The sequence below is a fragment of the Megalobrama amblycephala genome, linkage group LG1, assembly GCF_018812025.1.
Source record: "Megalobrama amblycephala isolate DHTTF-2021 linkage group LG1, ASM1881202v1, whole genome shotgun sequence".
In the NCBI taxonomy this organism is placed as follows: domain Eukaryota; kingdom Metazoa; phylum Chordata; class Actinopteri; order Cypriniformes; family Xenocyprididae; genus Megalobrama; species Megalobrama amblycephala.
Genome location: NC_063044.1, coordinates 48,647,989 through 48,671,944, shown reverse-complemented (window position 1 = coordinate 48,671,944; position 23,956 = coordinate 48,647,989). Strand labels below are relative to the sequence as shown.

The following is a 23,956-nucleotide window of genomic DNA, read 5'->3' as shown; positions in this document are numbered from 1 at the left end:
AATAGTCCCTATAGTCTACCACATTACTTAAAAGATTTTCCTCTTTCCAGTTTACACATATCTTATATATTTTCAAATTAATCAGTAACTGATCAAATCATGAGCTCTGTATCATACTCAACCCTATAGTTTGATTGAATAAATTAAAATCATCAAAATTATCACACAAATGGATTCTTCTGTTAAACCTAAACCATTAGTTGGTCTACATCTTCTTCCAGGTGTGTTGGTCATCTCGTTTGGCCCATGGACATTCCATCTTCACCAGGGCGACTCTTTGCGAGCCATTGCAATTTCCCTCGTTGACAAGGGATTGTGTTACCAGAATGCAACTTTGATCCCCCACTTTATGCTCTGTGGGGTTTCTGAGGCTGCTTGGCATTGCGAGAATTTCGCGGAGATCACAACCACACACCCACTGGTCCTTATTGGTGAATTTCCTGGTTGTTGTCACCTGTGAATGCAAACCTTAAGTATTTTTGTTAGTGACAACATGTATCAATTCATCTGTTTATCTGGCCGCTCGTCCTTTTTTGGTGTGACCTGTGGAAATTTCCTGTGGGTTGAAGGCTGTCCTGGCTCTTTTTGGTCTTTCATACTTTCATTGCCATCAATACAATGAGCAGGTCTTGAAAACGTGACTTCCTTTTTTTGGGTTTTTATCATCTAATTTGCAATATCACTATTGATCCACCTTGTGGACAATAGGCACTATGAATTTCAAATTTATTCTCAACATTTAGCCAATTTAACTCTATCTATTGTTTGATCCATTCCAGAGGCACCCAAAATCAGACTTTATAATGGACTGAATAGCTCTCTCAGAACTTGACATGCAATTCCACACTGACTGACATATGCACAGGAATCACGGTCACACGCACACGCTCAGAGCAATATTGTTTTAGCTATGTTTTATAGTATTAAAATATTTAGAAGGACAAAAACATTTATTTAAAAAAAAAAACTTGATTTGCTTTACTTCAGGTCAGCTGTCACTTTACTTTGATGCGCTCGCACACTTGGCACAGCCCTTGCGACGGTTCTGTCATTAATTAATATGAATTAATATGATTAGCCTTTTGCTTGACTACGTTATCAAACAGCTAATAATGTGTTGCTAATGTTACACACACCGTTCCTGTTCTTTATCTCAGACAGAGTCAGACAGCTGCCTTCTAACAATCAGTATCCTTAAAAATGCTTTGAACTCAGAACATCAGTGGAGAAAGGTATGCTAAAGCCTGCCGGCACGTTGTTGTGATTGGTTACAAGGTAGTCTGTGACGTCACAAACACCCACAATTTCAAACCACAGGGTTTTGGTTTACTGCAGTTTCAAACATAAAATACTCAGCAATGGTGCTGACTTATGAATTTGCACATGGTTTGTCTTAAAGCATATTAAAAACACCACATAGTCATATAAACAACATTAAAAACTTGATTTTCACCACAGGGGGTCTTTAACAGAAACATGACAATATTTTATACATTTGGAACAAAAGCAGTTTGATGAAATTCATCATGACATCATGCTCCAAAAGGAAAAAGTTCAGTATGGTGTGGACAGGGCAAGCTTGCTTGCTCTCTGCCTTCCCAAGACATGGCACTGTTTTATTCCTGCCACAGAAATAACACAGGCCAGAATATTAAGTCAATTTCATCCATGGCCATTATTTTATTGGGCACATTCTGCCCTGTGGGTCCACTTAATACATTTAGATACAGCTGTTTTCACTGGAATGATTTGTTTGTCTTTGGTGTCTCACCAAACACAATCTCTCCATCCTTCACACACACTTTCACACACTTGCACACCTCTCTGGCCAGAGAATCATACCTTTTTGTCTGCCTCAGCAGATTGTAAAATGGATAGGGAATGTATATATTATTAAAAGTGGAATACCCCCAAGTCTGAATGGGTAACAAAACTTTGCCGATGACAGGAGCTACTAAACGTAGACATGTTGTGGCATTCCCCTTGCGACAGTGTCTAAACGTTAGCACGTTAATTAGCACTTGTCTGATGTCAGTCACCATGAGATTCATTTTAACACCACGAATGTAAACCTCACTTTTCAAAATAAAATAGATTAAATAGTTTAGAATAATCATGTAGACTTAGGCCTGCAGTTGAGAAAGCCAATTTCATTTTCTCAAATGCAATTTGTCATCCATTGCACAATTACAATGTTTTCATGCTCATGAGCTACTTTGAAGATTGGAGATTTCCACTCAGTCTTGGATCCATAGACAAATAACATTCCTATTTCATAACCCTGGTGATGAAAACATTTATGATTTAAAATTTTGGAGTCTTAGTTATTATTCTTAAATGAAATGGAATGACCAATATTGCTGATTTTTAGCCTTAATTTTCTCTTTGGGCACCTTGTGCCTCATTTTCCTTTAACAGAAAAATTCTGCATAGTCAATAATCTATTTGTCTTTACCCCTAGTTGTAATGTAATAACCCTCACTATACCAAATCCAGCCCCAGTTTTAATTGATTGGTGAGTCAAACTCCCACTTCTGTTTATGTACTTCCTTTTCCTTCATTAAGATGTACAGTAGGCTGGTACCTATTGAAAGCAGATTCAGAATGTTAGTTTAACAGAGAATACAAAGAACTGCTGTGAGACCAGTGAATAATCAAAAGAAATCAAATTAATATGATAATTAACAGAATTCGAAGCGGTCTCTAGTGATCATTGAGATGCAGCACCTGTCCACAAAGGAGGGAATGGAAGTCCTTCTGAGTTCTGTGTGGATCATCAGTCAGTTGAACTTGTTGGGTTGTTGCATTGGATCATCAGCCAGTGATGGCACTCAAAAGCCTGGTGTTGAGCTGTATGCTGTTTCTCTGTCTCACAGTCTGACTTTTGATCATTCCTGCCACAAAATCGCATAATGCATGGCAGAATTGTCCTTAGGAAAAGTCTCAAAAATCTTTCCTGCACTGTATCAGTCCTCTCCATGCTGACCCCTCTAGAAGTGTCAAACTTCCTCTTTTAGAAGGGAAGCTGAAAGCCCATCAGCCACTTCCTCTTCTTCTCTCAACAGTCATGTCTTGTCAAACAGACTATTTGTTCCCATTTGTCAAGGTGGCAGTTACAGAAGCTGCCTGGTCTGAAATGTGAACACTCAAGAGAACCGCATAATTCAAATTAAACCTACAGCTCTTATAATTAATAAAAATCCTTTATTTATTTATTTATTTATTTATTTATATAAATATATATATTTTTGTAACTGTAATCAATGTCCCTTAATTCCAGAAGTCTCAGCTGGTTAACACAACAGCAGTTCTTCATTCTGTTAATAAGCTTACACTCTTAGAAGAAAAGGTTCTATATAGAACCTTAAAAGGTTCTATCAGGCGCTACGTATTTGGAACCCCTAAAAGGTTCTATACAGAACCCTTTTTAAGGGTTCAATCAAAAGAACCCTTTAGGGTTCTTTATTGCCAGGAAAAAAGGTTCTATATAGAACCTTTTATGGGTTCATTTTATTGATTTAGTTTTAATTTATTTTAATTAAATTTTATGAATTATATAATTTATATATAGTTACTTTATCACTAGAAAAACTTAAATACCTATAGGCATAACACAACAAAATAATATGTAATCATTTAAGACATTTTTATTAGCATTTACAATGACACAAGCAATATAAAACACTGCAATTCATAGAGCAATAGTTAGAAGAGTTAACAAATAAATGTTTCTAAAAAAATGAACTAAAAGACTAGCTAGTAGAATTTTTTTTTTTAATTCATGAGCGTTAAATGATAATTTAACATTCAGATAAGCATTTAAACAATAAAAACAAATGACCCATGGCGGCAAATTCAGTACTGAGAAGGGCTAAATAGTGCTGAATGAAAGAAACTGGCATTTGGATGCTCCATATTGAACAAAAAGTAGACAGCCAACAGATACTTTTGACATCTCTGTGTTTTCAGTCAGGTTCACGTCCATTTTGATGCAGACTCTCTTTGCGTTCAGGGGGCTTGACATCCTAAGATGGAGATGCAGGTCAGAAAAATTTATTAGACTTATGGAGAGTACAGTACAACAGAAAACAGAAAGGAATCTCTCACAATTACATCTTAAAACTTACTTGAATCATACAGGTGTGTTATTTTCATCTTATTGAAGTAATGCTGCACTCCAGAGTCCATCCCTGCAGTGAGAGTGCAAACAGAAATATTAATTTATTATTATTAATTATTGCATTAAACATGGAAAATAGAAAACAAATATAAGCCACTTCAGATTAGCAGATTTACAGGTTTCCCAAAGTTGGTACTGTGAGTAAAAATAATGTACATTTTTGTGTCATTGGTTTGCAGTTGAAGGTCTTTTCTTCATCTTCATTTTATAATGCATCTTCAAGAACCAAATACAGTGTTTAGCATAAATAAGGCCTTCAATTAATTCAGAAAAAAAGTGTGCTATAACTGCAAACACCAAATACTCACAGCTATATCCACAGAAGAAGCATCTTCATCACCTCCTCTCTTTGTTCTTCGTGGTTTCTCTTGAATTCATGTTTATAACAGTCTGGGTGTACAGTGATCACGTGATTTGACTGCTCCTGAAACATCGTTTTCTTGTGCGTTTTCTAATACAATCAACAGTACAAAGAAAAGTGTATTAGGATATAACATGAACTCTCGCAACTTTTTTTGAACAGTCCACAACCGTTTTTTAACAGAGATTTTAGGAATTCATGTAAGAAATGACAAACCTCCTGGCGGAGAATAGCGCAGGCCCGGACAGCACCGTAAACCACATTTCTTCTTTTTGATTCTTGAAAAAAAAAAACATGTAAGGTATGTAAAAATATCAGGGATTTAGGCAAATGTCATTAAAATAACGTAAGAGATATTATTTTCTCACTTACCAATTTAATCGTCGTCCTCTCGAGCGCTGAGCTCAAACGGACGTCCGTAACGGTTGAAGTTTAAAATGCTGCGTTCACGCGCATTCTAATTACTCGCGCACGACTCGCGCGGCTGAAATCCGACACTGCGCGTGCAGACAGTACAGAACTGATCAGCGCATACACATGCAAGTTATTCGCTGTTTATGTCGAAGATCATTTAATGCATCTGTTTGGAGGGTTGAGTTATAAGAATTGACTTTCAGAATATAAGTCATTCCTACAGGATTTTCTTTAACCAGCAGATGGCAGAATTCTGCCCCTAGCGCCTAGATCCAGAAACAATTAGATTTTTTTTTTTCATTAGGATAATGCGGCAATTATTATTTTCTAATAAACCTATTAAACTTGAAAATGTATATAAGTTTGTTTTCTTCAGAATGAAAGGTGTGCCTAAGTAAAATTGAAGTAAAAACACAAATATAATGTTCAATAGTGTAATAATTTAAATAAAGCACTAATAATGTATATAAAGCACATTTAGCCCAAAGAACCCTTTGGTTCTTTCTCCTTATATAGAACCTTTTTGGCAGAAAGGGTTCTATAAAGTTGGTTAAAGAACCCTAGGGTTCCATATAGAACCCCAAAGAACCTTTTTTTCTAAGAGTGTAGTTCCTCTTTGCAAGAAAAAGCAAGCAGATCCTTCTTTGCAAAATGCAGTAAACAGAATGTAAACTACTCTAATTAATATAGAGTATGGTGTATATAAGTGTATGGTGTATATATATATAAAATAGTAAAGAGTTCTTTGCCTTTTCTCTTTTACTAGAAACTAACATTACTTTAAGATGTCTGTCATGTGCCTGCATGTTTAAATCAAAATTTCTATTTAACTTGGTCACCCAATCTCGTTCTCATTCAACACAATGCACAAATGTTATCTTAGTTAACAAACCAAAATCATAACATTTCTGCAATGTATCAAATCTCAAACTGCCTTCCAGGGATATCGAGTACAATTTTCAGACGTCTAATTAACAAAATATAATATAAGCCATATCTTTGATGGCATTCAATTAACATTGTACTTTGTATTAATTTATCTATTAAACTATTAAATATCTATTTAACTAAATTATGAATACAGTTGCGCATATCTTAGTTGGTATCTGACTCATGATTCATGGATTTGATATACAATGGTTTTAAGATTTCAATCTAACACAGCAGAGACAGAGCGGGAATTAATTTGTTTCAAAACTTCACTTGATCAAAGTGAACTTGGGCTACAATAATCTGCTGTCCATTCTTGTCCAGATTGATTTACAGAATTCTAAAAATTGTAATCTATCAAATTATGTTTTAGTGCCTTACAAGGACTTCACAATACCAATTCTCTTAAATCATTAGACATTCAAACATCCTGAGGATTTAAATAGAATTATTAATTTCTCATTAATAATTTTGTCACATTATTTCATGTGCCATCATTTTCAGTCAATCAACGGTTGAAAGAATAGTCATAATTTTCTTTCCAATTTGGGATTTCTGCCAAAGCTCTATCACAATATTTTCTTTTCATTTCTTTATAAATTGGACTAGTAAATTTTTGTTTGCTGTTTCCAGACCCCATCTTCTGTGTCACTGAACCTCGGGGGAACCCTTTTTCCTCACCCTGCAGTCGTCACCACAGTTTGTCTTTGAACAGACTCGGCAAAGAAACCCTTTTCTGCACAGACTCGGTAGAAAAACCTCTCCTTTGAGTCAGTACTTTGACTCAAATCAACTTATTTCTTGTGCTTTAGAAATATTCACCCTCACAGACTCAGAAGTAGAGAGGTGCGCAACACAAAAAAAAGGGGTCTGAAAATATCAAACCTAAATTTTATGGTTTCAAAACAGACTCACCGGGCAAACATGCCTTCTTCCTTGCTGAGGATTCTTTAAGATTCCGGCGGTGAATGTCTGGGCCCTCAGATGCTTGTCCCTCTTCCCTGAAGACTTTGGGGTAGGGAGTCAGTCTTTGGAGACCAGGGTGATCAACCTCAAGCGTTTTCAGGTCCAGACAAATCACACGCGGAATCCGCACTTCTGACACCAAATTGTTGTGGAAAAATTGTTTATTCCTTTAGTGGTGAGAATGTAATGAAACAAACATTTGAAATGTCTGTGCTGATTTTATTCTTGCAAGAAGGTTGTTCAATGCAGATACAGAGTTCTACAGAGAAGAACACCCTCACACAGTGCTGTCTTATATACCCCTCTTATTGTTCCTTGTTACCACAAACCAATCATTACACATATTACCATATATGGATCAGAAGAATAAAAAAAGAAAGTGGTCTAAAACTTAGCAGATGACTATTGAACTCCAAGCTTTCTAGTCAAACACATTTGCACCTTTGCCTCACTTCCTTTGTTAGTTTCAGAAGTGCTTCTTAAAATACAACAGCATAAGCAGTAATTTTCCACTGAACAGGCTGTTTTAAATGTCACATAAGACAGAGAGAAAACAAATATCAATGCATAATTTTATAAATCAAAAAAATAAATGATAAACAATAAAAAATCCTCTACAAAGGTATGTGTACCATGGGTGGTACAGTGGAAAACTAACAGGATAAAACCCTTCAAGATAGCTGCTGCTTCTTAGGAGAATGTCCGAGACATCCCTCTCCTTACTGGAATAGAGATGATCACTTTAGACTGCACCACCCAGACACTTCTGTTAATGTGTATCAAGTTTCCTGTACATTAATGGCCGCATTAAACACTAATGCATTTACAAAATGTGGAAAATCTGAAAACATATTTCTCTCTCTTCAACTGACCACATCATGTTCTGGTTCTGAATGCTTTTCAGTGCTTTTACGAAGCTTTTTAAGTCTCATATTCTTGATTCAGTGGGATGAAATGTGTGACCTTAAATCAAGAATATTTTCAAAAAAGCTTTTGCATGGAATTATTTTGATGCATTTCAATGCTATGAAATGAAGTACAAAATTCTTAACTTTACAGTGCAACAATGAATAAAGAGAGTGAAAAATCTCAAATTTCAGTTTAAAGAATAACCTCTACTTAAAACTCTGATGCAGTTGCCAGTGTAACATTTAAAGGAACCATATACACAATGATTAAATGGTGAATGTGGAATATTTTCCTTCAAGACACATTTTCAATGCATGTAACCTAATCAGACAGCATGACCTTATATTTTTAGAAAACAAGAGACATGGCCACACACGGTGACATTAAAACGTGCTAGTAAAAAGATGATACAACTGTTATATAATGGAAAAGGTAACATTAATTATTCATGTGCATGCTATAAACACAATCACTGGAAATGGTCAACTCACCTTTCACATACTGTAGAAGTTTTTTCCTCAATATAATTACATACATTTAACACAGAATGCACATAGATTGTGGCATTAAAATCCTAAAGAATGAGGCTGTAAAATATGTTTAATTATTTAATTAGGCGCAAATAACAAGACAAAGTACAAGCTTCTGCTCACCCCTCTTATCAAAGTGAAAAAGTGAAATAACAAACATGAGCAATGCCATGATCCTCTTGGGACAACATTTCTGCATGCTCTCACATGTATCTATAAGTTTGACATGCTTAGCTCATCACATTCCCTAATTTGCTAGGGTTCAAATACAATACAGTTCAGCCATTTGCCTAAGGACACGACGAAAACGCAGCCCAAGTGTCAACTAAACTATCCCCTGCAAAGGCCTCCTTCCCTTTCCTTTCCCTTTGTATAGATCAGTGGTCTCAAACTGCCGGCCCGCGGGCCATTTACTACCCGCCTTCCCCCTCCACCCGGCCCGCAACTGATCTCAAAAATAAAACATAATCCGGCCCGCTGAATTATTATTATTTTATTATTGTTCTCTAGTTGTCTCATACCATATTCCACATGCAAAGAAAAAGTTGCCATTCTAAGGGGCCATTCACAGATATGGCATCACATAAGCGGCCGCGCCACTTTCTCCTTCTTTCCAAAGCGCTTAAGCCCCGGGTATACTTCACTTTCCGCGCCTGGACGCGTCACGCGCGCAGTCCTGTCCGCGCGTCTTTCAAAGTATACTACACCACGGATGCACGTGGATGAACGCGTTCGACACATGCGCAGTACTTTTTATTCCTATGCTCTACCAGACATCGGAGGGCAGCACTGAGAAGATTCTTCCATCGCTGTCGGCAAAACGCTTCATCTTTTCCACTATTTTTGCTTATCTCCCTCTATGAATTTGCCTCCCTAAACACGTCTTTGTACTTTTTCAAACATGAATTGTACAAATGTGGGTACTTTCTAATCTCTTCACACAAACGCTCATCGAGTTCGCCGTCCATTGTCGTGTTTTTCCTCTTTTTTTCAAGCGTATTGTTTTTAAACCGGTCTTTTCACACTCTTCTTCGATGGCTGAACACTGTGCTCAATACTGTGCGTATTGCCACCTAGTGGACTCTTCTGTACTGCTGACGCATGCGCTGTTGCACGCGGACTGTCCGCGCGGTCTCGAAATTTGGGCTGCGCGCGGACGGGGTGTGCCGCGAGCCCTCCGCATGACGAAAATTACGTCATGCAGACGGTGCACGAACGCGGACGGCCGAAGTATACCTGGGGCTTTACGCTCCCGTGACCGTGGCGTCTGTCGTTGTTATGGAACCATGAAGTGCGCTCTCCACGATAACGAAGTTTCAGCAAAAGAAAAATTTATTTCTAGTCCTTGCATTAGCTCTACTATATATATATATATATATATATATATATATATATATATATATATATATATATATATATATATATATATATATATATATATATATTTATGGAGAAATAAAATATTAAAATAAAATATTGGATGAGAAATAAAAACCCGCCCTGTACAGCTATGATCAGCTGTTCGGTTGAGCTATCGGTGTTGTTAAGGAAAGGCCGAAGCTCATCGGTTGGTTCTTGTCACATGAAAAGTTGAGATGTTTTCATCTCGCCGCGGCATAGGCGCGCCTGGAAAAACGAGCGCGCCGCACCACATGCACGTCGCGACCGCGCCGCTTCTATTATGAGCGCGTTTGCCTAAATTACAATAAAAGCACTCGCGCAAGTCACGAGCGTCGATTTTAAACCACCGAAACGCGTCCGATGCGCGTCAAACGGCATCTTGGACAAATGTGGCTCAGCGCTGTGAGCACAAGCGTTGCTAGGTGTCTGGAAAGAAATATAATAATGTACAAATGTATTCAGGGATTGCATTTGTTCAGTGCGGTTCAGTGCAAGATTGTGATGCTCTTTAAGCTAAAATAAAGTAAGGGAAAATATTTGAACTAACTTAAATTATTTTAGGTAAGGCAATTTTATTTGTATAGCACATTTCATATACAATGGTAATTCAAAGTGCTTTACATAAAGAAGAGCCAAATACATAATAATAAAAATGGAACGCATAAGAAATAGAAATAACAGTAAAGACAGAGAATTCCACTATCTGGCTGGAAGAGTTAGGAAGTTTCAGGGAGTTTTTTGTTGTCTGTCAGAGCAGATCTAAACGAATCTATCCATCAGAGCGGATCTAAATTTTAGAAATTAAATTTGAAGTAAATGAAAAATAATTAAGTACATTTTCAGATATTTTGTGCACTCTTGTGCTTGAATATTAAAATGGCCCTCCTATGAGGTGTCAATTACAGAAACGGCCCCCAGCCAATTTGAGTTTGAGACCCCTGGTATAGATAAAACGTTATCAAAATGATTTCAGTTCGCACAGATCTGTGGACACAACTAATTTTTCTGTATTATGCGGACCAGTAAAGTAATTTGGCAAATATCACTTTTTAAAAAAATACACACTCAAACACGCAAACCTATAGACTAAACACGTAAATGAAGGGCAAGAATGCATTAAAGGTATTCGGTTTTCAGTAGGAAAGGTATAATTTAAGCAGCCCCTAAAGTAACAATTAACAATTTTTACAACTGAAGTGATTCAATCAAAAACCAACTTTAGCTCGATAATAATTTTCGAGCTAAAGTTGGGTACATTTCTATCACTAGGGGTGCAAAATTGTTCTTTTAGAGGTACAAACAAGAAGGTACACAAAAATGTACCAGTGTTCAGAGGTACATTGCTGTTCCCGGCTAGGGTACAGCTGGGGCGACAAAGCATTTGTATTCTTTTAGGTACATTCCTGTACCTTGATTTTTCTGTGTGTTAATACCAGTTACTAGAATGTTTTCATGAGTTCACACTTACACATGATATACAAATAAATATTTGGTGTGCTGTGGAGATCGAGGCCCCTGAGCTTGGAATTTAGCCCAAACCCAAAGTTCTCCCCATATCCCCAGCCGAGAGTGAGGAGCAGGGTGGCGGAGAGATCTCTCAAGCTGATTAGAAAGACCGTTTGAATGTGTTTTTCCCAAACTTTGTTTATAAAACATAATTTGTCACTTGAATTCTGCATTCTAGTTTAATTAGTGACACTTAGCCTATTTTTTTAAAACCTTTATGGCAACAATATGGCAACATTTTTTTGACTATGGCAACATTTTTATTAAAAATCTTTATTTGAATAGGGCAACATTTGTATTTTAAAACCTTTATTTTAATATGGAAACATGACACCTCATTCTACAATATTTCTATGATTAAATCACTGACTACTCCCCATCAGCCAATCACTGTGTGTTTTCTCCATAGCCACAAGGTCAACCCTGCCCTTACTCTTACCTTAAGACTTCAGTCTATTCCTTAGTAAAAGTTTGTCTCAGCAGCTTTGTGAACAGGTTTTAAGAGAAAACTCTTAGCTAAGAACTTTTACTGCCATTTCGGAGAACTCCTAGTGGTAAGATAAAATGTTTTGTGAATATGGCCCCTGGTATCTGTCAAATCATCTCAGATTTATAAAGCTAGGTGTCTTGCTACCAGAATTACAACTATTGAGGAATTGCAAGAACTGATTTTGCTCGAAGATTTTAAAAACTGTTTACCAGAAGGTATTGCAGTACATTTAAACGAGCAGAAAGTTTCTAAATTTTCCGATGCTACAATTCTAGCAGACGAATTTGTGCTTTCGCATAAAACTGTTCTCTCCCTTGCGCGCTGCTAAACCTTTCTCCACCGTGGATGCAGAGAAAGAAAAAAGGTAACTACTCTTCTCGGCTTGCTGGCGAGTCTAAAAACGCTCCGAAAAGGCCCGATAAACGGAGGGTTTGTTTCTACTGCCTTGATTCTGGCCATTTAATTTCAAACTGCAAAGCTTGGCAGCAGAAAGCGAATAAGCCTAAAGGAGTAGCACTTACCTCTGTTTCTAGACGTTCAAGTTCGCAATCGAATACCTCTCCTTTCAAGTCATTCTTGCGCGCGTGTACTGTAGCACTTTCTGATGACGCTGAACCTAAGTCCATTGTAATGCTGCGAGACACAGGGTCTGCTCAGTCATTAATTCTGGAAAGTACACTGCCGTTCTCGTCAAAATCGTATACAGGTAATAATGTGCTCATCCGTGGTATTGAAATGCATTGCACACGGTCCATTTAGAATCTGACCTGATCTCTGGTCCGGTTAGAATCGGTGTGCATTCACAATTGCCTGTAGATGGTGTGAATATGATCCTAGGTAATGATTTGGCTGGAACTAACGTTTTTCCGTTCCCGATTGTGTCTGCAGAGCCTGATGTTAGCGGTCAAAATGATACACTTGCGCATCTCTCCTCTGTTTTTCCGTCGTGCGCAGTGACGCGCGCGCAGGTATTTGTATTGCAGGTAGTTATTAAATAAATTATGAGACACTTTTCTCTTCGCATCAGCTTTCTTCTGAGGCCTGAAAGACTAATATTTGCCCCGATGCTTATGTTTCTGGTGGCCAATGGAAAGGCCTTTACAAGATGCAACCAACAGCCGGCCAAGTCCATCAATGAAGAACTCTGAGGAAAGGCAAGAGTTTTCCTGCTGTTTATTAACATGCAGCTGCTTTGAAAGCTTTTGTATTATAAAAAGTAGCCACTCAAAAGACAGTTCGGGTACACACTGGATGTATCCAAAAAAAAAAAAAAAAAAAAAACTCGCGCTCAAATGAGTTTACAATACCAACAAAATTTGGGTAATACATACCAGAGTGACCCACTCATTTCAGGAATGTGTCAAAACCAACCCTTCTCACTGCATCCGTCCAACCCAAAAAATAATTTAAACTCCATCTACTAGAAAGCAGTCATCGAAGTGCGGAAGTGGCTGATGAAACACTTTTTTAACACGTCTTAGGCAGCCGCCATCCACTTCATCTCCCTCCTCATACTCAAAACTGAAATAATACTGATCACCCGATACCTCACCACCAAGCTAGACAGAAAAAAAAAAAAATCTTTCAAAGTGAGAATGGATTTCTAATACCTCAAGCAGTAATAGTTTCATTAGTAAACTGCATTTTTAAGACAGACTATTTTTTATTATTATTTAATTTAAGACTAATTTTCAAGGATATCAGTAGGAAAAATTACTGATACAGCCAGTTCCGTGTCCTTTGAATGCCTTTTCTCACTACAGATCATGTACCAATAATAATAAAAATAATAATAAAATGCTTACTATATCCAGTTCTGGAACCGCCTCCATAATCTCTACAAAGCTCTCAATCTGGGTCCCATTCAAAAATACAAAGTCATCATCAACCCACAGGAAGTATTTGGTGGTGACTTGTGATACAGCCAGATTCCTGCCTGCAAACCAGCCCTGAAAATCAAATCAGCAGCAGCGGATAGTAATCAATAGTCACATATCAGCTAACAGCAGGGCAGAAAGTACCAATAAACCACTGTAAATATAGAAGATTGGTTGAAACAAGAGCTTTTTTAAAAAAAAAAAAAAATGGGGGGGGTCAAAACAACTCATATCTATTTTTGGCATATGACCAGTTTATGATATAATGGGTAAAACCATTTAACCTTTTCTTATTTTAACAAAAACATCAGTTTGAGTGGGTTGGGAATTGGGTTGGGAGTCATTGATAATTTAGTTTTTCCCTCCTTTGCTCTCCTGGGCTTCTGCTTCTTCTCTCTTATCTGCAACTGTCTTGAATTATTATTTCTTTCTGTATATTCTGATCTTCATCTATTAGATACAATACTCTGGATTTTACAAAACTCAAAAATTTTATTATTGACTATTAATTACTTATTTCTGATTATGTTACCTTTTGGTTGCATTAAATATTTTCATTATCGATTAAAGTTTGCGTGTGAGGCTAAATTTAACTGTAATGAATAAATAATTTTTCTTCAACGTCATAGCCTGGATTTCTCAAGTTTTCACATCTACAGTGTCAGACTTGATTTTCCTGCTAATAAAACAATAAAACCCACTAATCTGGAGAGATCTCAGCAAAATGGCATAGGACACCACCTTGCTCAAACTTCTCTCTTCACTTATCCCACCAACCCAGAGTGTGTTCTCACTCTGATCTAGAATTTTTATAATATATATATGAAAATTGCATGTATTATTTACAGCCTAAAAGTTTTTTTTTTTTTTTTTTTTTTACAATTAGTGTTAGAATTCATCTATGTGTATTGGCGTAGTTTGCCACAACGGAACATATTTAACATCAACAATTCCATGATAACAAGTAAAAGAATGTCAGAATGAATTAAATAAGATTAAAAGAATTTTGAAAAATTTTGAAAAAATAAATAAATAAAATAAATAATAATAATAATAATAATAATAATATAAGATTGTCCTTAAATAAATATTTTGATCTTTCAATTATTCCTTCAAAATGTAAGATATGTCCAAGTTCATAAATGTATACAGGTATAAAAAATTTCACATCCATAGCTCTATAAAAATAAATGAGCCATGCTGAGTTTTTCAGTTTTTACATATTTTACATATCATTGCAATACAACACCACCATTATTCATCCAGACAATTAAGAATAATACATTTAGGCACAGGAGCGACCCACAGATTCAAGCTTCATGAAGTTTAAATTTTGAAAAAAAAAAAAAAAGTTATAGTGTTACCCTTCCAAAAAAAAATATATATATATTATTAGATTATTATAGAAGACAAAAAAAAAAAAAAAAAAAAAAAAAGACACAGATTCAGCTGATTTAGTGCTTGGAGCCCAATTAAAAACTTGCTCCAAATGAAAACATACAAGTATCAAGTTCAACCTAAAGTGAATTTTGTGCCCACTCTGTAAACATTTTGTATTTTTAGATGAAGTAAGAATGTTATTGCACACATTTATACCACTGCACTCTCAGAAAAATGTGCATAAGTTGTACCTTTAAGGATATAACAGCTAGCTACAGGGGCAGTATCTTTAAAAAGACAACTTTGTTCCTCAAACACCTAAAACGTTCATAGTATACTTTAAGGTACTTATTGCTACTTTAATACTCTAATTAGAAAAAAAAAAAAAAAAAAGGGTACAAAGGGTCCTTTTATGGGTACTGGCCCAGTGACAAGCCATTGTACCCTTAAAAAGGTAAAATTTTTACACTTTTTCTGAGAATATATAATATATTTAATGAAAGTCATTTATTTTATGTCATAACAGTAAGCACAGTGCTAAATGTTCCCTTAGATCAGTTCTCCTGAAGACACAAACTTGGTTCAAATTTTTGTTGATGGTTGATTTCACTGATTCAATAGCTGATTGTTTTAAAATGTAAAATGTCAAACAATTTCACTTCCCTTTTCAGTACCAAAACACTTCTAATGTGAACATAGCTCATATCCATTCTTTCAATCACTTCGACATTACGTTAAATTTTGTTTGCTGTGGGAGAATTGCTATCTTCCTCCTCAAAAGTCCCTTAGTACCTGATGCATTTCATGTAATTCTTAAAGTAATGATGGGCCAATTTGTTTTTTCCATCATTTCGTCCTGGAAACCTAAAGCGTCTGTATTTGCTTTGTTTGCGTTTCTTCTGGTGGCCAACTGTAAGTCCTTTACAAGAGGCAATCAGCAAATCTCCGAGACCATCAAGAAAAAACTCTGTGGGGTTTATGTCAGACAGACAGAAGAAGATGAGCAATCATAAAAAGATACTTAAGACTAATTGGACTCTCTGGATTTCAACCATATATACAGGGACTGTCATTTTTGGCTATATTATATATGTTTTCATAGTACTTTTCAAATTTATTATGATTCCTCATAATATGAAATCTTAATAAAAATATAACCTCAGAATGCCCAGAATAGGGCCGAAAGTTATTTTCTCTTGATAATAACTTTGTAGACTAAAGTTAACAACTAAAACAGCTCATATCCTCCAGTTTCATAGGCAATCAATGTGCAAAGTAGGGCTGCACAATTAATCAAAATTAACCTGAAATCGCACTTAAGCGATTTGGCTTAGTGCAATTATGAAAACGCAAAGACTGCGATTTATTTTATGCACAGCTTGTCAGTGAAGCACGACTCTGTGATCAGTAGTAAATGCTGCTCCATGTGTAAGCACTGCGAGTTTAAGTTGCTTATAAAAAAAAGTTGCATCTGAAAAAGCAACACGCGTTAAAACATTTTCCCAAACATGAAGCATTTATGAATCTCTGGTCCAACAAAAGACAACATTTAATTGTATGTTTTTACTCCAAACTCACTTCATAACATCAGTTGAGTGTTTTAAATAACATCCTTCTGTGAGATGATTTGGCTTCTTACACAGAATAAAGCACACTACATATTTCATAGTATTCTTTAAAGTGATAAAGGCTATGTCGATTAGCACTTTATTATCATGAAAATACCTGAGAAGACTTGAAGAACTCAGATAAACCATATATTGTCATAGTTTTGTGTATATTAGTCATGTTTAATCAAAGCGTTTCAATCTTGTGTTTATTCAGCTACAGGGATAGTATGATGCCCGTCGGGATTTCCTGGAACGTCTTCTGCGGCAGGGTTTCCAGGTCTGTGCAGCAAAAGTAGCCCAATGCAATTTTGGTTGAGTGTTGTTTTAAGGGCACTGAAGCTCCAAATTCATATGTACAGGGGTGGAAATCAACCCGTGGGGAGAGAGAAAAAAAAAAAAAAAAAAAAAATTAACCCACAGCAACAGCTTAAAAGTAGCCCAATTCCACGGTAAAACCGCAGACTTTGCAACACTGTTCTGCTGGGCATATTTGGAGTTTCTGCACGAGAGCGCCATCTGGCTTTCAGATGGAGCAGCATTTACTATTGATCACAGAGCTGTACTTCACTGACAAGCTACGCATTAAAAAAAAAAAGGGAAAAAAAAAGAAACCCCGCCTTTGCCAAATCACGCTTGATTTTCGATTATTCATGCAGCCCTAGTGCAAAGCATAAAGTAAGGTATGGTAATAATCTGAGCATGAGATGCATGCTAATCTGAAACTCCGATATGCGCATACCAGTGTGAGCCACCCTCTTCAGAAATGGGTCAAAGCCAACCCGTCGCACTGCATCTGTCCGTGCGAGGAAGTAGTTGACGACCCCGTCTACAAACAAGCAGCCTTTAAAGCCTGGGACTGTTTGGTAGTGCTTCTTATGGAAACGTCTGAGACAACCACCCTCCTCTTCATCCCCTTCATCATACTGAAGCCGGAAATAGAACTGATTTCTTCCCACTGCACCACCAACCTGGAAAGAGAAAGGAAGTGAAGACCTGTTCCTATGCCTGAAAGATCAGTATCGGTACTGTATTCTATTAACAGCTAGTTGACAGCTAGAAAACACATCATCTTTCCTTAACCATCCAGTCAGAATGAACACTAAAATGAAGACTAAGTGAGGGAGCAGAGATCATTTCAAGATCTGGGAAAGAACAATGGGTCTCATTTACTATTGATTTTGTGGATATTGTGCGTTTATACACACAGGAGAACTTCCCTCCAAAAATTCCCACCTAATTCACAACGTAAATACACACACAAATTTGTTCTTAACCTTGTTGTTATGTTAAAGGGTTATTTCACCCAAAAATGAAATTCCTTATCACGCATGTGAAGTTTGGGGCAGATCGGACATTGTATGCCCGAGTTACAACAACTTCCTGTTTCATGGCGAAACATCCAACTTTGTCGGGCCGCCACTGACACGCCCTTCAGCGAAATCTTAGCAATTTAAAGGGTTAGTTCACCCAAAAATGAAAATTATGTCATTAATGACTCACCCTTATGTCGTTCCAAATCCGTAAGACCTCCGTTCATCTTCGGAACACAGTTTAAGATATTTTAGATTTAGTCCGAGAGCTTTCTGTCCCTCCATTGAAAGTGTAGGTACGGTATACTGTCCATGTCCAGAAAGGTAATAAAAACATCATCAAAGTAGTCCATGTGACATCAGTGGGTTAGTTAGAAGTTTTTGAAGCATCGAAAATACATTTTGGTCCAAAAATAACAAAAACTACGACTTTATTCAGCATTGTCTTCTCTTCCGGGTCTGTGTATATCCACAGTGACGCTGCTTCTTCTACGGCGGTTGGCATCCAGCTTATTGGTGCATTACCGCCCCCTTCTGCTCCGGACAGTGACGCGATTAGGACATCCATGACATGCACACGTACGCACCATTTTAAAAAATATAGCAATACCAAAACACAAACAATGTAGAATAGCTTGAATACAGCGTGCGTCTCCCTCAGACTGTAAACGAAGCTCTGGTGCACCAGATAACACGTCATCAGCGTCACTGTCCGGAGCAGAAGGGGGCGGTAATGCACCAATAAGCTGGATGCTAACCGCCGTAGAAGAAGAAGCAGCAGCAGCATCACTGTGGATACACACAGACCCGGAAGAGAAGACAATGCTGAATAAAGTCGTAGTTTTTGTTATTTTTGGAACAAAATGTATTTTTGATGCTGTAGCATATGCACCCGTATCAGGATAATCAATAAACTTTGGAATGTTCAGAACGCTTTTAGCATGCTGGACTGGGTTGTAAAATCTCATCTCGGCTCCGACCAGTCTGCAAAAGATGAGCCCACTTGACACCTTTGTTACCCTCCGAAGTAAAACAGAAAACTCCAACTTCCCAACTTGAGACTTCAAAAGGAGCACCCCCCCAGAGACTGACCAGGGCTGCGTTTCCCAAAAGCATCGTAAGCTTAAGTTGATCGTAGCTCCATTGAAACCAATGGAGCTACGATCATCTTAGGCTTACGATGCTTTTGGGAAACGCTACCCAGATCACATTCCAACACACACGACACACACACAGAAACACACAAACATTTTTGACTGTATATGTAAAATACAACTATGCCGAAATATATCCATCATGTATTTCGAGCGTATGCATGTTTTCTAGTGTTTAAATGAGTGTATTTGTGCTAGTGTGCATTTTAATGATGGAATTTTGTCTGTAAACCATAACTTCTTTTATATGCCTTTCTGATCTATCGAGTTTGATCTCTCCGTAAAGCTCCGGACTCGAGCTATTCACTGAGATATGTCACATAGCTGACAAGTGCATTTTTCTATGTGTTTAATGATATTATGAAGAAAGTACTCCATCTCGAAATCCGATCTGATAGTTGTAAAGTATGCAAATTCAGCTAGGAGACCAAACAAAGAAAGAGCTTGCCCGCCAACTTTGCATCAATGTCATTGGCCATTCCACCTCAAGGAGGTGTGTCGGCCTATCTGTCATAAAAAGGAACACCAGGATTCTCCTGTGGGTTCTCCCGACGGCCCTGAATCACTCACGCACGTCTCTCCCGGACGTCATGGCGACGCGCTTCCATCGCGTGCATCACGGGACCAACACCTCTCCGGCGAAACTAACTTTCACGTCCTCAGTTCAAACCCTCCTGCGGAAACGGAAGAAGCCAATGAACTGCAGCAGCACTGACCTGAAACCCCGCAAGAAAACTGATGCAAGTACCGTTTCTGAATCTTAGATAATGAAACTGATTTCTATGCTGGCTTTCCAGGACTGTTAGGTTTTGCTATTTACCTTCTCCCTTTCCTTCCTTTCCTGTCTCTACGTTCCCTTTTTGTATATATTTGTATATTTTTCTGTATTCTGTATTTAGACGTATAACCTCTGTAGTCGTAGTTTGCATATATTAAACACATAATTCATGCTCGATTGTTCTTTTTGCTCATTTCAACAAAAGCCAGGTCACTTTAACGTTTCGATCCTATATCCTTGCTTTATGTTTGGATGCTAGAATAGGAAGTCTTTCTCGTGGCCAGAGAACAGACCTTCCTTTTTATAACATTCTGAGGAGCTATAGTTTGCCGGACAAACGAACAGTTTCTCTAAATAATTATTAAACCAGAACTAATCATATATATAATTGATTACAATTCGTTGTAACTAATTCACCATATATGGTTAATTCCCCCTTGGGTCGGTATGTGCATAATAATTCATAAAGCTTTATGAATTATTATATTCATATTCCACCCATAAATTGATGAATAACTGTACAAATCATTACAATGCTTCAAAAACTAACCCACTGATGTCACATGGACTACTTTGATGATGTTTTTATTACCTTTCTGGAGATGGACAGTGCACCATACAAACATCTTCAATGGAGGGACAGAAAGCTCTCGGACTAAATCTAAAATATCTTAATTTGTGTTCTGAAGATGAACGGAGGTCTTAAGGGTTTGGAACGACATGAGTGTGAGTCATTAATGACATAATTTTCATTTTTGGATGAACTAACCCTTTAACATCGCAAAGGCCTTTAGATAGGGTGACCATACGTGCCATTTTTCCCAGACACGTCCTGGCCAGGATTTCTAAATTGCCTAAAATGTCCCAGTTTTAGCTTTGTTTTCATATTTGCTGAAGGTAATGACCGAAAAGTAATTTGACCAATAGTGTGAATTATACATAATCGATCAATCGTGGCTTGCAAGAAGGCGGGATCTACAGAGAACAGTCAAAGCATTGCAAATATTGGATAAATTGGATAATCAAATATGTCTTCATAAATAGTGGTTCCTTGTTTGTTTTTTGGTTTTGTATGTATTTTTTTGCTTTTGTGTGTGTGTTTACCATCAACCTGCCAGGGACTGCAGATGAAAATTAGCCAGAATGGCTAAATCTGGCACATTTACATAAGTGACTTGTTTCTTGTGTTGATTAATGTGCATTGTCCTCTTTAAAAAAATAAATAAATAAATAAATAAATAAATAAATAAATATGACAACATTTTAATGTATTGCACGAGGGCTGTCAATTGACCTTTTTCACACTTCCGGGTTTTTGGCTTTCGGAATGATCCATGCTGGGTAAAAGTTTTTCCGGTTACAGTGATAGATAGCCTCGATCAGAACCAGCTCGGGGATCAAAGTTGTTTTACGAATTAAATGTAATGAAAATGTTTGCGCATTCTTGGTGAATTATTGGTGAGACTACAGAGCTCTCATTAAGATCTAAATTTAATAAATAATTCGAAGTGATGGCGGTTAATCTGGTTATATTCTTTGTGTCTGTTTGGCGTGGCTGTGCATTATCACGTTCCATGTGCTGTAAAGTCAGTGCCTGCGTCTAAACGTGCATACTAGCCATCCTAAATAGTAGTCTAGGTGACATTAGTAATATTTAGTACTATTTAGGGTGGATAGTATAGCGACGTGCTGGGGAAATGATCAGCTGGCAGCTCCCTTATCACGCAAGCCTGATCCTCTGATTCATATAACAGGACCGCTCGCACCCTGGATATTTCTGGATATAAACACTTCAGTCATCTCTCACTCATATTTTCCTGTCGTCATCATAATAAAGTGTGTATTATGCACAGTATTGTGCTGTTGCAACATTAATGCAAAGACTGATAGTTGTGTACAGTGTGGTGTTGGAAATTAATTGTCTTACTAGTTTAATCATTTTAATCGATCAGGATATAACATATGCTTGAATGTGGGATGTAATGCCATATGAGATTAATACATGTTATTTTTAAAACGTATTAAACTCACATCAATATTGTGTATCTCACGACTTTATATCCCCCATTGAAGTATATATTGGGAGTTTTTTTTTTATGAATAAATTATATAAATAATGTGCATCGTACGTGATATGATCGGGGGAATTACTGAATGAGTAGCTGCGTAGCCTATACTGACTATAAATCCACCTGTCGTAAATTCGAGCAACGGTCTGAGTGGCCGTATAAGCTACAAACAAGTAGAAAATAATTTCTTTGTAGCTTATACAACAGCAACTTGGAAAACAGACAAAACAGAAAAGAGCATATCAATCTAATAGCCGTAGACGCATAGCGGAACTAACTTTACCCCGTGTCACGTGATTTCCGATTCTTGTGAAAAAGGTCTATTAGAACAGTGGTGTGCACAGACCTCCATGTAAAAAAGTAAAAAAAAAAAATAAAAAAATAAAAAAAAAAATCACCTTCCGAATCGGCACTGATGGCCTCATGGGCAGTGCGCCAACATGTAGCGTCAATGCGCTTCAGGCGAACCGAGTTCAAGTCCTGGCTCGTGGTCCTTTCCCGATCCTGTCCACTTCTCTCTCTCCCACTTTACTTCCTGTCTAATCACTGTCCTAACATAATAAATGCAAAAAAAAAAAAAAAATCACCTTCCGAATCGGCACTGATGGCCTCATGGGCAGTGCGCCAACATGTAGCGTCAATGCGCTTCAGGCGAACCGAGTTCAAGTCCTGGCTCGTGGTCCTTTCCCGATCCTGTCCACTTCTCTCTCTCCCACTTTACTTCCTGTCTAATCACTGTCCTAACATAATAAATGCAAAAAAAAAAAAAAAAAAAACGCGTTCCGGGGACACATCGTTACAACCGAAAAACGCACTCTCACAATTAAAGAGGCAAGGGCTCAAGCCATTTTAGGTAATTTATAAATCCTGGCCAGGACGTGTCTGGGGAAAAATGGCACGTATGGTCACCCTACTTTAGATTAGACTGACCAAATATGATGTTTATCTGATGAAAGCTCTAGGAGGAGTTTGTTAAAGTACAACATCTGGAAATGGCAAAAACTGCAAAAATTTTGCAAAGAAAATTAGAAATAATCTCACTTTCTGTTGGATTTTCAGATTTTGCTCCCAGGGACTTTTTTGTAGGTATTGGGCATGTGTCTACAGAATTTCATACCTGTACGTGAAATGTAGAGCGAAGGGCACTTAATTGATATTTTGTAGGTGGCGCTATCGAGCCACACCCAATTCTGAAACCCATATCAGATGTAAATTTTCACCACTTCTGACACATGTGCAAAGTGTCATGAGTTTAAGCATGTTTAGGCTCTCAAAAATGTGATTATTTGGGAGAAGAATAACTGACCGAGCCTAGTCTGGGTCTCAGGCCCTAATAAATAGCTCTCTATGCCTTTGTATACACACAAACACAATGAAATCACAATAAAATTTAATCCCAACATGTTTATAAGGCCACCAAGAATATGTGATATGTGTGGTTTCAGTAGTTTCTACTTTTTTTGTAAATTTAAAATATGTTTTCATATTAAAGTTATTGATGAATCATAATTTGTTAGTTAAAATGTTTGTATACACAAAGTTCTTTACAAAAAAGCATCTCTTTACTGACCACATCCAGTTCTGGAACTTTCTCCATTATCTCCACAAAGCTTTCAATCCGTGTATCATTATTGAAAATGTAGTCATCATCAACCCACAGGAAGTATTTAGTGGTGACTTGAGAAACAGCCAGATTCCTGCCTGCAAACCAGCCCTAAGGAAACAGATAAAGAAATATTCTGGGATTAGCTCTATAGACAGCAACTATGGCATAATGTTGATTAACACAAAAAAAGGCCCTATACAAGGAAAGTGAATGAGGCAAATTTTTGGGTGTATTTAAAAGCAAAAATGTGATGCTTACAACATGATTGTATAAACGTCTCTACTGCTATTTGAGTGTCGTTAACACAAATTAATAATAAAATTAAAAGTATCATCTCAAATATCTCTTTCTGTCTCCATTTGTCTTTTTTTTCCCCCTCAAAAGCTGAAGCTTACAATGACAATAACGCTGTGTGAAATGCCCTTATATGTCAACGTGACCTTAAAAAAGTATTTACCTGTGCAGGAGGCATGATGTAGTGCTCT

The 23,956-nt window shown here is 37.2% G+C and overlaps 1 protein-coding gene and 1 long non-coding RNA gene across 8 annotated transcripts in view; both read right to left on the bottom strand.

Annotated features, from left to right (window-relative positions):
- Nucleotides 1–3,761: 3,761 nt before the first annotated feature.
- On the bottom strand, nt 3,762–7,250 carry LOC125272826. 3 transcript variants are annotated; one of them, XR_007185931.1, is made up of 5 exons: nt 4,914–7,250; nt 4,758–4,819; nt 4,489–4,631; nt 4,128–4,396; nt 3,762–4,025 (listed from the first exon to the last, which is right to left on the bottom strand). It is a non-coding gene; the product is annotated as an uncharacterized LOC125272826 (long non-coding RNA). The 3 variants fall into 3 exon arrangements; XR_007185929.1 differs by having other exon boundaries at nt 3,783–4,025; nt 4,128–4,190; nt 4,914–7,220; XR_007185928.1 differs by having other exon boundaries at nt 3,769–4,025; nt 4,128–4,631; nt 4,914–7,231.
- Nucleotides 7,251–11,545: 4,295 nt separating this feature from the next.
- LOC125272803 (beta-1,4 N-acetylgalactosaminyltransferase 1-like) overlaps nt 11,546–23,956 on the bottom strand; it is a 30,820-nt gene continuing 18,409 nt past the window's right edge. The window contains exons 9-13 of one of the 5 annotated variants that reach the window (XR_007185926.1): nt 23,929–23,956; nt 23,436–23,579; nt 17,294–17,522; nt 13,493–13,636; nt 11,547–13,246 (exon numbers count right to left, since the gene is read on the bottom strand). The exon at nt 23,929–23,956 is cut by the window's right edge and continues 154 nt beyond it. Coding sequence is in view for 3 of the 5 variants with exons in the window: in XM_048197946.1 (XP_048053903.1) it covers nt 15,730–15,911; nt 17,294–17,522; nt 23,436–23,579; nt 23,929–23,956 (583 nt within the window). In the remaining 2 variants the exon portion in view is untranslated. The other 4 variants (XM_048197954.1, XM_048197946.1, XM_048197940.1 and 1 more) reach the window with 4 other exon arrangements.